Source organism: Dermochelys coriacea, chromosome 5 (genome assembly GCF_009764565.3).
Source record: "Dermochelys coriacea isolate rDerCor1 chromosome 5, rDerCor1.pri.v4, whole genome shotgun sequence".
Taxonomy (NCBI): domain Eukaryota; kingdom Metazoa; phylum Chordata; order Testudines; family Dermochelyidae; genus Dermochelys; species Dermochelys coriacea.
Genome location: NC_050072.1, coordinates 137,049,540 through 137,067,148, shown reverse-complemented (window position 1 = coordinate 137,067,148; position 17,609 = coordinate 137,049,540). Strand labels below are relative to the sequence as shown.

Here is a 17,609-nt window from a genome sequence, read left to right as displayed (position 1 = left end):
CAAGGTAGCAAATGTATCAATAGAAATGTCGTGAATGTGGGGTTTTTTGCTCTGTACTTGTGTGTTAACGATACATTGTTTAAAATTACTTCATAATGGGCAATCAGCAATTCCAAAACTTTTTATCTATTTGTGAAAATAAAGCTAGTTTATCACTTGCTTTCATACAAAATACAAAGAGGGCCTTACTGTACTCCATTGTTAAGAAAAAAGGAAAACAATGTTAGAAAATTAATGTTTACGTAAAAAAACACAATTCAGATATTTGCATAGAAATAGAGTTCCCTACCAAAACAAAACAACAAAAATATATTTTAAATTATTCCGCCAGTAAAATGTTTCATATCTACACAAAGAAATAGTATAAAGCCTTTTTAGTCCCATTTCCATGGAAATTTGTATAACCTACTACTCCGACTACCACCACCACTAAAAATAACAAAAATGATAGGCTAACAGTACTACACATAATATTGTATTGCACAGAAGGTGATATGGTGTTAGAAGTTGATTTCAACCAGGTTTTGACAAGTGGCAAAATGACTCTGTGTTATATAAACCTACACATTTATTATTATTATTCCTTTAATTTGGGAATATGAAGTTCCAGATATATTGAATCAATAATACACAAAATTATTGACTGGAATGGACAATGAAAGGTTGTATCAATCATTATGTTCAGCAGTCTTATGTCATTCTCAGTTAGTTGTATTATGTGTATAATTTTGGTCCCCTGAGCCACTTTGGAACCCATTGTTCCGAGTCCTTATTGGTGTTGGTGTTAAAATGGTTTGGGGCCAGAACAAGTTAATAACAGTGTGTTAATAATTGGTTTTGATTCCTAAAACATTCTCCTCAAAGTAATGTGTTTATGTTTATAAATTTAATCCCCGGGGGGGGGAGTACCTGATTGGGGGGGACAGATAGGGTTTGGGCTGGAATGGGTTAAAGACATTATGCTACTAATCTGTTCTCATTAGTAAAATATTGTCCTCAAAGTAATGTACTAGATATATAAATTTGATCTCCTGAACCACTTTGGAACTGTGTGTTACAGGCAGGGATGCCAATCCTCCAGGATTGGACTGGAGTCTCCAGGATATAAAGATTAATCTTTAATTAAAGATTAATGTTGTGTGATGAAACCTCCAGGCCACATACATCCGGCCACAACTGGCAACCCTAGCTATGGGTCCCTATTAGTGTTAAAGTGATTCTGAGATAGGACAGGTTAATGATAGTGTGCTACTCATCAGAGCTCATTAATCAAATATTGTCCTGAAGGTAATGAGCATGGGAGGTGGGTGGAGCCCCCCTTTGGGGAAGCTAGCCCCTGGCTGCACCCCTTCCCCCCGCTCCCCCTGCTTCCTCCCCCCCCACACCCCCCGCGGCTGGAACCACAAGCCCCCCTGCACCTGCCCAAAGAAGCCCAGGACAGCTGCAGCTGCACGGCACTTCCCCTCCCCAGTCCGCAAGCTGCACCAGGGAAAAGCATCACTTCCCAAAAAAGCTTTGATATGTCCCATGTGGGTTCCGGGACAGCTGAGGAGACGGTAAGCGCTGTTCAGCTTCCGGGCTTCATCAATAATCTCTCTGGAGTACAGGGAGGTGACTGATGAACCCAGGAAGCCAAATAGCACATATAGCCTCCTCTGTGGTCCAGGAACCTGCATGGGGCAAAATAAAGCAAAATTTTCCCTGCCAAACCTGCAACCGGGAGTCTGGGGCAGTAATGTGCTCCATGTGTAAGGGGACTGTTGGCCCCTCACTAAAACTCAGTGGAGGTTTTTTGGTTGCTAGCTCCCATTACAAAAAGGAAGGGGGAGGGTCGATGGGAAACCAGGACCCTGAGACTGACAGCCCCCGGGGCAACGGGGAGAGGCCAATGCTCCAGGTCAGCCTGATTGACAGGGCGGGCAGGCTAATGAGGGAGTCTGGGGGTCCCATCCTCCCTGTGAGCTGGAACTGCCTGGGTCAGACAGAGTGGGGCTGAGCAGAGGAGAGAGCCGGGGAGCAGAGCTGGGCCAGCCAGAGAGAACCAGAGAAGCAGCCCAGGGAGCCGGAGGCAGAGCAGCAGAGAGTGGAACTGGTGCAGGAGCTGTCCAGAGTTGGATGCACTGAGTAACTAGGGCCAGCGAGGGGAGGACCCTGGGCAGATGGCCCAGTGCAGGGAGATGCCACTAGCCAAGAGGCCTCGCAGGCCAGACTTGGAGGGGATCGTAACCCCGATTGGGGGCTGATGCTGGGAATAAGGGTCCTGCCACCTGAAGGCATTTGGCCACCGCCCGAGCAAGTGTCCGACCCGCAGCATCCCTGCAGGGCAGCCAGGGCCTGGGATGTGTGAGGAACAGACTGTGAACTGCCCTGACGCTCCAGAGACGCTGGCTGTGACGTCCCCGGGCCACAGGGCGGGGTGACGGGTTTTCCTTTCACCTTTCCCATTTGTTCCCTTCTTTTTTTAATTGGTTGCTGTTTAATAAATTGTATTTGCTTTGAACTATAGACATTGATCAATGGATCAGGGAAGTATCCACAGCAGAGAGAGCACCCGGAGTGGGGACATCCTAACCCCTGTCCTAAGTGACCACGACAAGGTTGGGGGTCCAGCCCCGCAGGAATCCTAGGCCCAGCCTTGTCGGGGTTACGAGGAATCTGCCACATAGGAGATGGAAGGGGAGCCCCTGAGGTCAGGCAGAGCTTTGGGTAAAGGGAGTGGGAGCGAGGACTTGGATACTTTCGCTAGCTCATTTCGCTGGGGCAGTGCATAAGCCAGGAAAGTTCCCCACCATAGCAGGACCATTCCCCTGCTTACATATATATAAATTAAGGCCCTTGAAGCACTTCAGAACTGTGTGTTCTGGGTACTTTTTGGTGTCAAAATATTTCTGGTCTAGTGTGAGGTGGCCAGGTAGGCTTATTAACTCCATAGGCTGCACTTGGAGGGAGAACCAGGGAGCAGGGTTGATTGTGAGCAGGCTCAGCTCTGCAGAAATAGATGGGGCCTATAAAGCCAGGAAGCTGGCAACAGCCAGGAGCAACTGCTGGGAAAGGGCAGTCCGACTCCTTCCTGGGAGGAGGGTTTAGAGCTGGGGCAGGCAGAGCAAGTCAGAGAGCCAGGAACTGCAGGAAGCCGTCCAGGGAAGGAGCAGTGAGGGGAAAGCCCAGAACGGCTGAATTGAGGGTCCCTGGACGGGAACCTGGAATGGGGGCAGGCCTAGGTTCCCCTAGCAGTCACTGAGGGCGTGGTATAGATCAGTGGGGCAGTGAAGGGGAGGAGTGCCTGGGTCATTAGGAAGAACAGAGAATGGAAGGACTTTACCCCAGAAGCATGGAGAAGGCTGCCTGACCTCCCTGGAGGGCTGAGTCACAAAGTGGATGCTGTGGTTCCTGGGAGAAGAGAACACATGCAGGGATGGTCTGACTGCATGCAAACTGTGGAAGCTGGGGGTTCACCTTGAGAACTAATCCCCAGAGTGACCAAGACTGGGTGCCAGACTTGTGGTGAGTAGAGCACACCATGGCATCTGGAATGAGTGAATAACCGTGTGCTATTAATCAGTTCTCATTGCTGAAATATTGTCCTCGAGGTGATGTAACATAAGTATTCATTCCGTTCCCTGAGGCACTTTGAAACCAAGTGTTCTGGATCCTTTTTGGTGTGAAAAGGTGGTTCTGGGCTGGAATGGGTTAATGCAGTGTGCTACTAATTGTTCTAGTATCTGAAATATTGTCCTCAAGGTGATGTGCTAGGTGGATGACACTCTTTCCCTGGGCTACTTTGGAACTGGCTGGTCCAGGTCCTTTTTAGATAAAGAAATGGCTCTGGGCTGGAATGGGTTAATAAGTGTGCTATTAGGTGGTTCTCATTCCTAAAATATTTTTCTTAAGTCTCTTTATCACACTGTTTGTTTCAACAGTTTTATTTATTCAAATGCCATTCAGTGTGCCTCTGAGGAAGGTACATCTCTGTAGAGGTACACCTCTACCTGTTCTGGCTTTTACACCATCCTGATTTACAATAGGTGAGTGACAGGGGAGTCTGCCCCAGAGACTCAGTGGGTTACTCCTGACTTACCCCAGAGTCCTGCGTGTTTCCTCCCTCTCCCCCATGGCACGTAACATTAGTTCTCTGGTTTCCTTGTCTGGTTCAGTGTTTAAGCTGTTCCCGCTGCTGATCTCTCAGCTGCAAGGCAGGTACCTGGCTCCTGCCTGATCCTCCTGGGCCAGAGCCTGCTGGTGCTGCCCCGGGCCTGAGACTGACTTAGCGCTGATGCTCCATCGAGACCTTGACCTTTTCCCTGTGGGGCTGCCAGGCTGTTCCCAGCGGCTCCTGTTTCAGCTGCTTCCTTCCCCACTCCCTGCTCAGGCCCACACCAATGGAGAGTTGTCCCCCCTACTCCCCACAGCTCTTCCCTTGCCCCATATGAAATATGGCATAAGAGAATGAGCTGACAAGGACCTGCTCCTGTAAATCCTTCCCAGCAAACCATCCTATTGGTGTCAGTGGGCTGCTGCTGGGCAGAGGGGGTAGGGCTCACTGGGTAGAGCAGACAATGGCGGGGGGAGGGGCAAGGTGGGGGTGGATGGGGAGGGGGGTAAAGGTGCTGGGGAGTCTCTGGCTGGGAGCATCTGCATGAGCACCATGTGGACTGCTTGCTCCCCGTTGTGGAGGGAGCTGGGGTTGGGGGGGAGGAGATCATGGGACTGGTTAGGATCTGGCCCGTTGGCTCAGCCCCAGGGATCCCACAGACATGCCCTGCCCCCGAGCCCCACTCTGAGTGTGTCATACCATGGTGCTGACCCAGACACAACAACCAGCAATGCACCAGCCCTAAGTAGAGACACCCCCCTCCCCCAAAGCCATCTCTACTCTTCCACTACTGAATCAGGAGCCCCAAAATTTTGTCTGATCCTGCATGACCCTAAGCCTCCCGCCATTGCGCAGGTTAAACCACTGGTAGGGGATGAGCCCTGAGCCCAGACAGTCTGTGCTCGCCAGTAACAATAACTGACCCTTCTCCAGTGTCTCTCCGCAGAGGATCCAGCCCTCCCCAGGTCTGCATGTAACCCATGCCTGCTTGGTGTGGGGCTCCGTTTGCCTCGAGGGGCATCTCACCAGGTTAGACTGAGTCTGCTACAGCCGTGGCTGTGAGCCATGTGGCTTTTAGCTCGCACTGTGGAGTAGCAGCTTGTAAACTAAGGTTTTGTCTACATGACCAACATCACAGCCCAGCAGGGCTTTATAGTCAGGGCCGTCCTTCCCTGTATGCAAAGCACACAGCTGCATAGGGCATCAGGGAATTTGGGGCACCACATTTCCTGGTGCCCTAAGCAGCTGTGTGCTGCTCCAGCCCCTGCCCCGCCCCCACTCCACCCCTTCCCCAAAGCCTGCTTCCTGCCCTTGCTCCACCCCAGCTCCACTCCAACCCCACCCCCACTCCACCTCTACCCCAAGGCCTCCATCGCAGCCCTGCCTCTTCTCATCCCTATTCTGCCCCAACCCTGCCTCCACTCCACTCCACCTCACCCCTTTCCCAAAGCCCCTGCCCCGCCTAAGCCCCGCCCCCACTCCCTGAGGACTGCAGCAGGGCTGGGGCCTGCACTTACTGGCGGCTGGAAGTGAAGTGAGCTAGCCTCAGCCGTGCTGCTGGTAAGTGCTGGGGGGACAGGAGGGAACCAACTGCCCTGAAGCCGGCGTGCCCCCCGCTCCCCGCAGGGGGCTGCCTAGGGCCCCAGAATAGCTAGGGACAGCCCTGGGTGTAGTCATGGCACCAGTGCTGGGGAAAGCTCTCACAGTGCTGTAAAGAAACCACCCCGACAAGGGGAGTAGCTCCCAGCTCTGGGAGCGCTACTCCAGGGCTGGTGCACAATCTACACTGCCCATTTACAGCGCTGAAACGTGCATCACTCGGAGGGTGTTTTCTCACCCCCGGAGTGAGACCGTTTCAGTGCTGTAAAGTGGCAGTGTAGACAAAGTCTGTTTCAGAGAGCCCAGGTCCAATCCCACCTGCTGATGACCAGGATCTGTTAGCTTTGTCTGTGTGTGCGCACACATGCGTGCACACAATCGCTCCCTCCCCTCAGAGGTGCATGCTGTGCCAGGATGATTGTGGCAGCTCTTTCACAACTGGCTTCCAGTAAATAGGGTTGCCAACATGGTTAAGGTGTATTTTTATCACCTCCTCTCAAGATGATGATGATGATATTACTATAAATAAGTAGCACTCACCAACATTTGCCAGGGCGATTTCTTGCTGCTTTTTGCAACACTCAGCAGCTCCCAATTTTGTTGCACAGAGGTGGAAAAATAAGGGACATCCCTTGTACTAAGGCACTGTTGGCAACCCTATGATTGCTCCGGATGTCTAGTGTGGTACAGCCGTTCAGAACAGGGACTGACGGAGGATCCTGGATCTGACTGAACCCTATAGGGCTAACAAGTCAGGACTGGGCCAAGGCCTAGGGTGACCTCCCATCCCAAACTGGGCAGGACAGTCCCAAAATATGCATTTAAGTCCCGGTCCTGGGCTGCATGACTCCAGAACAGCGTTCGTCCCCGAGTCCCTCCAGCACTGCTCCACGCCAGCCCGAGGCTCCAGGGTGGTGCCAGTTTCTTCCTGGTGGGCAGCTGAGTTTGGCCTTAGTTGCCACCCCCTTGCCATGAGGCCCCACCCCCTGCTCCTCCTATTTCCTGAGGCCCCGCCCCAGCCAGACCAGAAGCCGGAGTTGAGCCATGGTAAGAGCTGCCCAGTAATCCTGGGTTGCTCTGGGGAGTCCTGGACAGCATGCCCCAAAGGGTGGGGACATGGGCCAGGGGCTGCTCTCAGGCATTGGGGGGCCAGCCCTAACTGTGGGGGAGAGCCCCCTTTCTGGATCACCCACTGGCACCATGCTGGGGCACTGATGTTCGCACTGACTACAATGGGAGCGTGTCCTTCACCCTGCTTTCTGTAGCATAGAGCCCCCAGTGCCACACATGGGGCATTGGGCTCAACAATGACTGAGTCAAACTTTTACCGAGTCCCAAACTCCCTCCTTGGATTCTCTTTCCTGCTCACACCTCCATTCCAGTCCCTGGCCCCAGTCCCTTCAGCCCCCTAGGGAAAGCTGGCTGGGTGTGGGGCTCCCAAAGCCCACGGAAGAAGCTGATTTGCTCTCCAATAGAAGCACTCCCCAACCAGCAGTTCTGGGAGTTTCTATCGATAGCCATGGGCCCATCAGTTTATTTAAGGGAGTTTGTCTCTGTGTCTAGCAGCCATGTTGGCCAGTTTGGAGGGGGCCAGCATCTCTCAGGAGGAGTTTCCCTGGGGGCTGTTCAAGTTGCTCCCCACCTTGAGGGCTCCATTTCTCACTGTGAGGGAGAAGTTTGTCTTCATGTGAGTTGGGTCTCACTGCTCAGGGGCCTCGGCTGTGGGGGGACATGGGTGGGTATCTCCCATGGGGGAGCTCTGAGGGAGAGGGATAGAGCCCAGGGATGGAGTTTGTCTCTGCATGAAATGACCCTCTTCTTCCCCTCTGCTTGGGGCTGTCTGGAAGGTGAGACCCCTGCAACTGCCCCCTCCCCTGAGCGCTATTAATAAGCTCAGGCCATCTATAGCACATCCCATGCCTTTGCCCTGAGCAGGCAGACTCAGCCCTGGGCTGGGGTGCAGGGGGTGTCTCCTCACCTCCAGCAGCAGGTTACTTTATCATGGAGACTCTTCAGAGACACCAGCAGCCCTGAGATTGGCTACAGACTGTTTCTGGGCACCAGAGCCCCTGCAGTGCCTAGCACCCAGCTGGGGTCAGATTGAATTTTCTTCCCCGCTTCCGTTGTCATGCTCACCTTCCCTCTCTGTGCAGCTGCTTTGTACGCCCCACTTCCCAGGACACATTCCCAGGTACTCTCGGCCTGCAAGGGCCTGTACAGACAGCAGAGCAGGGTGTCCTCCCAGGAGCGGGACTCAGGCCCAGGGATCCTGCCTGTCCTGCTCTCAGGAGTGACTCATGATCACGAGTGCCAGCCTCAGGGCAGACTGTCAAAAACCGGGCAGACACCCCACGCTGGCAGGGTGTTCCGTAACTAGATCTCAACAAGCCAGTAACAAACGTGACCTCCTGATCCGTATAACAGTCTTCCTGTGAAGACCCAGATAGTCCCCTTAAACTCTCAGCCCAGGGGTCTCCAAACTATGGCCTGCAGGCCACATCCGGCCCACCAGATCCTTCTGTCCGGCGCCTGAGCTCCAGCCTGGGGAGGCTAGCCCCTGGCCCTTCCCCTTCTGTCCCCTTCCCTGCAGCTTCAGCTCACCCTGCCGCCAGCCCCAATGCTTCAGGGGGTGGGGAGCAGAGGGTTGGGTGGGGAGGGTTCCAAGGTGCAGTCAGGGGATGGGTGGGTTGGATAGGAGGTGTGGAGTCTGGGGGGCAGTTGGAGTGGGGGGGCAGATAGGGGGTGGGCCCCTACCTGGCCCTCCATACAATTTCAGAACCCCGATGTGGCCCTCAGGCTAGAACAGGGGAGGCTAAACTTTTTGGCCTCATCTCGCAATCCCCATGAGCCAGACTGATCGGTGGCCACTTACACCAAAATCACATCACATCAGGTTGCTTCCAGTTCCAAGAAATCAGTCACTTCCCACAGATCAATTGGTACCCTAGATGTTACACTGAAGACTACTGTAGCCAATCCTGTAACAAGCCATCTAAAGGTTTATTAACTAGGGGAAAGGAGGAAGTTATTTACAGGTTAAAGTAAGCAAACCTATAGAAACGAGTTACCATCTAAATCCTGAGAGTGACAAAGTTGTAGTGAACTGTCAAGTTCAAGTGTCTTTCAGGATGACTCAGGCGGCAGGTCCTTGGGGATCTCTGGCTTCAGTTTAGTGTCTCTGTCCCTGTAAGTTCAAACAGCAGAGATGGAAATTTTACCTCCCTCTTTTGTTTTTACCACCCCCCCTTCGCTGAGGGCTTGTCTACACTGGCATGTTACTGCCCTGAAACTTTCTCACTCAGGGGTGTGAAAAAACCTGGGTCCCTTATGGACAGCTCTGGTGGTGGCCAATAGGAGCCAGGCACCCAATAGCAACTATGCTGACCCCATGGCAGGAGGAGGAAAGCTGACCAAGCCTAAGTGGGTTTGGTTGTTTTCCCACCCTGACCCTGACCTGATGCTCGTAGTTGGGTTGGGCCACAGGATTTTAATGCACAATAACACCGTAGGCAGGCCACACTCCTCACACTCAAGTTGTAACACAACCTTAACTTTTATCTCCGTAACATCACCTTGTCATATGCATGTGATAGGTGCCCACGAATTGCTGAGCTGTACGATGTCTTGTTTTCCCTGGGGACGTAGGAGGTCAGACCTGAGTTTTGTATTGTAGTGTTAAAAGTCCCCAGTAGTTCAGAGTGTGACTGAACTTGCACGCTTTGTAAAATGTACAATTAATGGTTTTAAAACAAAGATTTCTTCTTACAAGATGGTGCAGTTTGTCCCCATTGTAATCTTTCCTCCAACTGTTTTCTCCTCTATTTCCCATCTCAGAATATGCCCAAAGGTGGAAATTCTCTTGGACCTTCCCAGCCCAATAGAAAACATCTGCCTCTGCATTTCCTATGCATCGTGTTCTCCCCTGTCCTGCATATTGTCCCCTCAGACTCAGGTAAGAATCACTGTATCACATGCAGGGCAATGCAGTGTTGTCATGTACTGTGTGGATTTATGCTTTGATGCCACTAGGAGCAGAGGCACTTGACATAATTCTGAGAAATCAGCTTTAGTGAGGGTCTTGAAAGGGGACTACAGGATCAATGGGATTTGGGCACCTAAGTCTGTTTGATCCCTTTGAAAATCCCAGCCTCAAAACTCTTTGCTCCTCTCCTGTGTTAACAGTGCAAATTGGCGTAATGTCACCATCAGAGGATCAATAGGAGTACATACGGTACATTACAGGTACTTTCATTCTAACTCCTGTTTTCAGTCACATGTACTTTTCTCAGGCAGTTCCTCCCTGGGTAAAATATCCCAGGATTCCCCTTAGACCAGAGATTAATTGCTGTGTGAAATCAGTTCTTTAAGATCCTGTGGGCAAAATTTGGTCTTAAAATTCTAAATGTTTTACAATATTTAATAGCACAAATGCTGATTCTTTCCTGCCATAGGGCTGCACCAGCAGCAAAAAGCAGCCATAGAATCATAGAAGATTAGGGTCAGAAGAGACCTCAGGAGGTCATCTAGTCCACCCCTTACTCAAAGCAGGGCCAACACCAGCTAAACCATCCTAGCCAGGGCTTTGTCAAGCCTGACCTTAAAAACCTCTCGGGAAGGAGCTTCCACCACCTCCCTAGGTAACCCATTCCAGCGCTTCACCACCCTCATAGTGAAATAGTGTTTCCTAGTAGCCAGCCTAGATCTCAAGTTACAGGGGGGAGATCATTGCTCCTTGTTCTGTCATCTGCTACAACTGAGAACACTCAAGCTCCATTCTCTTTGGGGAACCCCCCTTCAGAAAGTGAGTGGATGCTATTGTAGGTGGGAAGAAAGCTGTCTTAGCTTCCTGCACAGCCAGGGGACACAGTCTAGCCATTGGCTGGGTTCAGCACAGAACTTTTGGCATTCTACCCCCTCCATCTCCTTTTAATCAGTTATTGGCCATCTATGAACCAACATCACCTGTGAGAGTGAAGCCAGTGGAGTGGGCATTTAGGGGTCATTTTATCGACAGTGTAGGGCAAAATCTTACCAAGCCATCACTTGAAGGCTATGTCAAAAAAATATATTTAGAAGACTGAATTGCTGCATCACATTTTCTACATGCTGATAGGAAATAATAATAAACAATACCTCTATAGAGAATAATAAACAGTCACCAGACAGGACCAGACCAGACATCCATCTAGTCCAGTAATCTTTCTCTGACATGGGACAGCACCAGATGGCTCAGAGGAAGGTGAACTAAATCCTATAATGGACATATATGGAATAACCTGCCAATATGGGACACTTCCTCCTATTTCCCCATCAGTTAGAGCAAGGTTCTCCAAATTTTTCTTATTGCGTATCCCTTTCCAGATCTAACCACTGCCCATGCACCTGTGCCAGAATACAGGCTTTATATTTTAACCCTTTTAATACCAAAGCATTGTACAAAATGTACAAATTATAATACACACTAACATAGGACTATAATACAATATCATTTACAGTTTGTTTTAATGTACACTTTTGCCCAATTTAAGCAGTCTTATTAATACTGCTCTCCATTAATGTGATGAATGAGGTTGTTCAAGCACAGGGACTAATGTTTGGAGTGGTAGATGAAAGTTTGAGTTGTAAGTGGTTTTCTACCCAAAGATGCTGACGATACTTTGATTTCATTCCAGTGAGTGACTGGAAAATCCATTTTCACACAGGTAAATTGTAACAAACTGCATCAAAACCTCGACAGCCCTATCTGACAAGGGGAACCTTGTTTGCGTTTTGATCCAAAACTCTTTTGTTGGAACTCCAGCCTGAGTCTACCATCAGTTGAGATGTCCAGAAGATTCTCATGTTCTTTTATGGACAAATCTTGTGGTGTGTGACAGGGCTTATCCCTTCACCCTCTCACTCCCTGGCTCTTCTCGCGTAAACAGAGAGCGGCAATACTCGAAGTCCGAAGTTGCAGACAATTAGATATTTATTGGGATTAACTTCCAGCAAGCAACGATTCCTTTTTTCCCAACTTAATTCCTGTTTGCCCCCAATTTATATAGTAATATTCTCAGCTATATTTCAACCAATCATTTTAATGAAATTTAATTAACCAATCCTAACATTGTAACATGATGATCTAACCAATTACATCCCACCACCTTAATTTACACCCAGCAAAATTAATTATACAGCAGACAAACAATCAAAGAACCAGATAGAGAGCATACAGAAACATAGAGAAGTGGGGACCATAAAGACAAAATAACAAGAATTAAGGGTGTCACAATCACAACTATTGATAAGCAAGTTCTTGCCAGACAGGATACTATGAAACTAAGTTTTCTTTAAATTTTGTAGGCTCTTCCCTTTCTCTGAAGGTGATGGGTTGGATCATCTAACAGCCCAAACTTGCCTTATTTCAATGTCTGAGGATGTGACCATACACTTCCCAGTTTATGGATGCCCCTGCTGTTTAACCAAAAGTTTAGATTAAGAACAAGGCCTTAGATTATCCTAGTGAGAGAAGGGCTATAAACACGCAGACTGTGATTTTGACTCTTTTTTTTTTTTTTTTTTTTTTTTTTTTGTATCTCTAGAACTAGCTAAGTGATAAGAATATACCTAAATCCTTAGAGTCTAGGGCTTTACCGACAAGCCTGAACATCTATATCCTAACAGTGTGGGGGTGATGGGATACCCCAGGGTGCAGCCTGGGACCGTGGAACCGCTGTGCCCTCTGAACTCTCTCCAGCCTGGGCTGCCTCTCTCAATGCCTGGCTAGTGACAAGCAACAAACCCCTCCAGATGCTGTGATCACTCAGCACAACCACATGTGGAGACCCCACACCCAGTTAGATCACATGAATGCTCCCAGAGGCACTCATGAATCACACAGAGGCACCAACCAGATCCCTCCTAGAATTGTACCTCAGGAATATGCCATCCAATTTATTAATTGGTTCACCACTTCATCAATGGAAAGTGGATATACACCAGTCTTTGATAACTGAGCAATTTACCATTCACTTCAGGCAAACTCACTGGTAAAGATAAATAGGTCAACAAGTTTATTTGCTACAAAATAGAGATTTTTAAGTGGTATTAAGTGAGAGGCAAAAAGTGAGAGTTAGTTACCAAAAGAAATAAAACATAATCATGCAGTCTAAACTCTCAACCCTGTTAGACTGGGCAACAACTAGACTAAGCAACAAGGAAAGTGCAGAGTCCTGCACTTAGGAAAAAAGAATCCCATGCATTGCTGCAGGCTGGGGAATGATGGGCTAAGCAGTAGTTCTGCAGAAAAGGAGCTGGGGATTACAGTGGATGAGAAGCTGGATATGAGTCAGTGGGCCCTTGTTGCCAAGAAGGTTACCAGCATATCAGGCTGCATTAGTAGGAGTATTGCCAGCAGATCAAGAAAAGTGATTATTCCCCTCTATTTGGCACTGGTGAGACCACATCTGGAGAATTGCATCCTGTTTCGGGGCCCCACTACAGAAGGGATGTAGGAAAAATTGGAGAGAGCCCGTCGGAGGGCAACGAAAATGATTAGGGGGCTGGGGCACATGATGTATGAGGAGAGGCTAAGGGAACTGGGGTTATTTAGTCTGCAGAAGAGAAGAGTAAGGGGGGATTTTATAGCAGCCTTCAGCTACCTGAAGGGGGGTTCTAAAGAGGATGGAGCTCAGTTGGCCTCAGTGGTGGTAGATGACAGAACAAGGAGTAATGGTCTCAAGTTGCAGTGGGGGAGGTCTAGGCTGGATATTAGGAAACACTGTTCCACTAGGAAAGTGGTGAAGCACTGGAATGGGTTTCCTAGGGAGGTGGTAGAATCTCCTTCCTTAAAGGTTTTTAAGGCCTGGCTTGAAAAAGCCCTGGCTGGGATGATTCAGTTTGGGATCGGTCCTGCTTTGAGCAGGAGCTTGGTCTAGATGACCTCCTGAGGTCTCTTCCATGAGGTGTCTTCCTAATCTTCTATGATTCTATAAGCAGTTTTCTCACCACAATGGATTTTGCAGCCCATAGCATACAGATTTCTCTTGAAATCTGGGCCAGTCCCCTCAGTTGGAGTCTTAAGTGTTCAGTGTTCTTATTGCTTTCAGTATAGGTGGGTGAAGGAGAAAGGAGCCCCTGTGTTTGGTTTTTATACCCTCAGTCCCATATGCTTGGGGAGCACAAGTCCAGGCATGTCTGGGGACGTTGCTGAGTCTCCCAGGCAAAGTTGAGCAATTCCCATGCTGTGGCCTCATACAGGTGCATCACTGCATTGTAGTTCCTTTGCTGGACAATGGTTGTTGATGGGTGGGTTGATTGCCCTGCCTGGGTGCTGCTTACTCTCTTTACTGTTGCCTCTGAGGGAGCTAATATCTGGCTGATTCCCCAATTTACAGCATGTTTTAGTGACAACATACAACACACTCACATAATTTAATATGCATTGATATACGTATACAGATAGAGAAATTACTTTTGGCAGATCCTAACCTTTCCCCTAATACCTTACATGGCATGGTTACATGTAATATCACAATTATATACAAGATAAGGAATATGGGGGTTACAGAGTGCTCCTCCAAGGTATAGTCAGTGGGTACTGCAGAAAAATTTGTGAAAGGGTAGTGGACCCATCGGTATGCCTTTCCCGTTGAGGGAAAGTACTCGGTAATTGCATCACCAGTTCACAGAGCTATTGCTTGTTGCCATCTTTAGCACTGTCTTGCAACTGTAGTTCATTCATTGTCAGGCATTCATGCATGTTTGGGAACATTTTGGTGTTTTTTCTCTGCACAGTGAGCCTAAAATTCCAGCTCTTTTTATTGACTCAGTTTTGTCCTGGACATTGAAGATGGTTGCATTGAGTCATTGAAGTCCTGGATTTAACTCATTCAGAGGAGAGCATATATCTGACAAGTAGTCCAGCCATGAGAGCCAGGCCATGTCATGCAGGTAGTGAGAGAGTAGGAATGGGTCCTCTGTGTTTATAAACACAACAACAAACCCTTGAACTGGGAGTGAAGTTCAAAAAATGTGCCAAGACCTTGCCCAATGACAGCCATCGAACCTCCAGGTGGAGCACTAGATTAACATGCTTGCTTCCTGTCTCATTAATAGACTGGGAAAGATCTTGGAATTCAAGGGTCAAGCTTTTATAAAGTATGTCATCTTCACAGCATTGTCCAGCAACTCCAAATTGGTAGGCATGCTTGTGGTGCAAGTGCTTCTCTATGTAAACTGCAATGCACCCACATAGCATTGGGAGCGATTGCTCTGATGTGTGTCACTACTCCACTATGCCTACCAGTCATTGGCTTTGCCCTAGCACTGAAGAGACCAGTACATCCTGACCAGATGATATCACATTAATTTATGAACCTGTGAAGCAATCGGAAAATCTTCCCAGCTGTTGTTCTGGCAGGCAGCAACTGACGAACAAAATGTCCTCCTGTATTGCACCTTCGTGAATGTACCACATGTACAGCAGAAGGTGAGCTACACAACTGACCCCACACTTTACGGTGATTGAAGGTGGGGATTTGTTATATAAAATACAGTAGTTAATTTACTTCCAAGTGCACCAATGAACACCGATATACAGAGATGCTAATGTGCAGAACCCTTGCCTCCAATCACAGTGCAGCACAGGTTCAGTTGCCAATCAACTGTCCAGTCTAACTGAGCTCAGCATTTAGGGTTTTTTCCCAGTTGTCTAGGTTGCACTATAACTACCTGCATGTAACAGTGAACTATGGACAGATGGCTAAAGACAAGTAGTGTTAAAAAAATCTCAAGGCCTCAGTGATGAGAAGTGAAGTGATGAAATGTGTAGGGTTCCCCCCCCTTTATTCAGTTTCAAACACAACACCTTTCAGATTCAGTGAGTGACCTTATGTACTGTTCTAATCCATTACATCTAGGTTAATGCATCATGCCCAGCACCAAGGTATCCAAGCACCCTCTGATATCTGAATGCCTTGTGCCTGTATTAGAGAGAGGACAAAAAGGAGCACTTGGTTTCTCACGTCCTCTCTACACCAAACTATCTCAGTCTTTTCATTTCCTTTTTATGTACAGAAATCCCTCCCTGTCTCTAATAATCGTTAGTCATAATTATGTAGACAGCACCCAGAAGAATGCAGCAGCCATCTAGAAAGGACAGATCCCTGCCCCAGAGAGCTTACACTTCACCCATTAACCCTCACAATGTCCATGGGATCTCCCAATTATCCCACCTTACGTGGTGGGGGGGGAGGAATGGGGCAGAGAGAGAGTAAGGCCTCAAAGTGAGTCAGTGGTGGAGCTGGGACTAGAACCCCATTGTTTCTGGCTGCCAGCCCCACATTCAGTCTGTGGGACTCCTCCTGCCACCCAGGATACAAAGCATGGCCTGTTTTATCTGTTCTTTTTTGCCTATAATTTTCTGTGTCCTGTTTTTTTAAACAGTGAATTTCAAAGTGGTCAGCCCCGCTCAACTCCTCATGGTGTCTGTGGGTGAAGATGTCCTGTTGCCCTGTCACCTCAGCCCCAGGATGAATGCTGAGGACATGGAGGTGAGGTGGTTCCGGTCCAACTTCCCTGAAGTGATCCATTTGTATCAGGATGGGAAAGACCAGCCTGAGCAGCAGATCCTGGAATTCCAGGGGAGGACAGAGCTGCTGAGAGAGAACATCACTGAGGGAAGCGTTGTCCTGAGAATACACAGCATTAGGCCTGCTGACGAAGGACAGTACAGCTGCTTCTTTCAGTCTAGCACCTTCTATGGAGCAGCCTTGTTGGAGCTGAAGGTGGCAGGTCAGTAGTTCGGGCTGATCTGTGGATTCTCCCAATTAGGGTTGCCACATTTTAGAAGAAAATTGACATTTAGTTGCTGTCAGGTGAACATTGACTTAAGTTTATTATTTAGTTGGGGATTGGTTGTGCTTTGAGCAGGGGGTTGGACTAGATGATCTCCTGAGGTCCCTTCCAACCCTGATATTCTAAGATTCTAAGTTTTGTGAAGGTTGTCACATAACCATCTTTATTCTTATTTCAGTATTTTCATATTCTCTTAAAAATCTACTTTAACTTTGGGTCTATTACAGAAGTGGGTGGATGAGGTTCTGTGGCCTCTGATGTGCAAGAGATCAGACTAGATGGTCACGATGGTCCCTTCTGGCCTTAAAATACGAGTCTAATAAAGCTTATACCTTACACAATCTCTCTAGTGCTTTAGCTAAAGTTAAGCGATGTTAAAAAAAAAAAAAATAAAAGAGAACCATGAGAAAGCTGGTACAAATAATTTATTAGTTAAAATTATTTAACCATTTCACGTTTTATATTGTTATGGTATTGCCCAAGTCTCCTTACCATTTATTGGAATGTTTCAAAGTAATCTTCCTAGAAGGAACACACACATGTTAAACTCCAAATATAATATTAAAATAATGGTTTTAAGCTATTTTTGTCACTCTGGAAGCTAATCAGTACAGTTGGTTCTTATGCCACATTAACCAAAGGTTCAAACAGTTGTAGAAATCTTTAGTATAAAAGCAAATTTAAACTCTTTCCCCTCTTTGTAAGCATATGTCAACTTCTTTTGAGCACAAAATGTGTATTACTGCTAGGCTGATAAGTATGAAATGCACCTGGTTTCTCTCAGTTTTGCTTGCTTACAGCACAGAAAGTTTCTGTCCCAGATAGTGCTAGCCTGATTTTATGAGTTCTTGCAGCCTCAGGTCTATCGACTTAGTATTTTTCAAGACCCAAGGTTAGCCTTGTTAGCAAAACACACGTGCACATTATACCCTGAAAGATATTCACAGGCCTTTAACTCCAGTAAACATTTTTCAGGAAAAAAAACCACTTAGCTTAAAAGAGCCAAGCTTTTACTTGAGTAAAAGACACTTTTTTTTTTTTATTTTCTATTTGCTACTTATCATTTGGAGCTGATGTGCAA

General features: G+C 48.0%; 2 protein-coding genes across 6 annotated transcripts in view; both read left to right on the top strand.

Annotated features, from left to right (window-relative positions):
* Positions 1-17,609, top strand: part of LOC119856331 (class I histocompatibility antigen, F10 alpha chain-like) — a 152,354-nt gene that overhangs the window by 53,547 nt on the left and 81,198 nt on the right.
* LOC119856330 (butyrophilin subfamily 1 member A1-like) overlaps positions 3,072-17,609 on the top strand; it is a 56,011-nt gene continuing 41,473 nt past the window's right edge. For 2 of the 5 annotated variants that reach the window (XM_043515387.1, XM_043515384.1), the window contains exons 1-3: positions 6,703-6,739; positions 9,527-9,644; positions 16,118-16,465. In XM_043515387.1, coding sequence (XP_043371322.1) covers positions 6,737-6,739; positions 9,527-9,644; positions 16,118-16,465 — 469 coding nt within the window. In that variant the 5' untranslated portion in view covers positions 6,703-6,736. Of the gene's footprint in view, positions 3,505-5,598; positions 5,654-6,702; positions 6,740-7,265; positions 7,380-9,526; positions 9,645-16,117; positions 16,466-17,609 lie in introns of those variants that run through there. The other 3 variants (XM_038403704.2, XM_043515385.1, XM_043515386.1) reach the window with 3 other exon arrangements.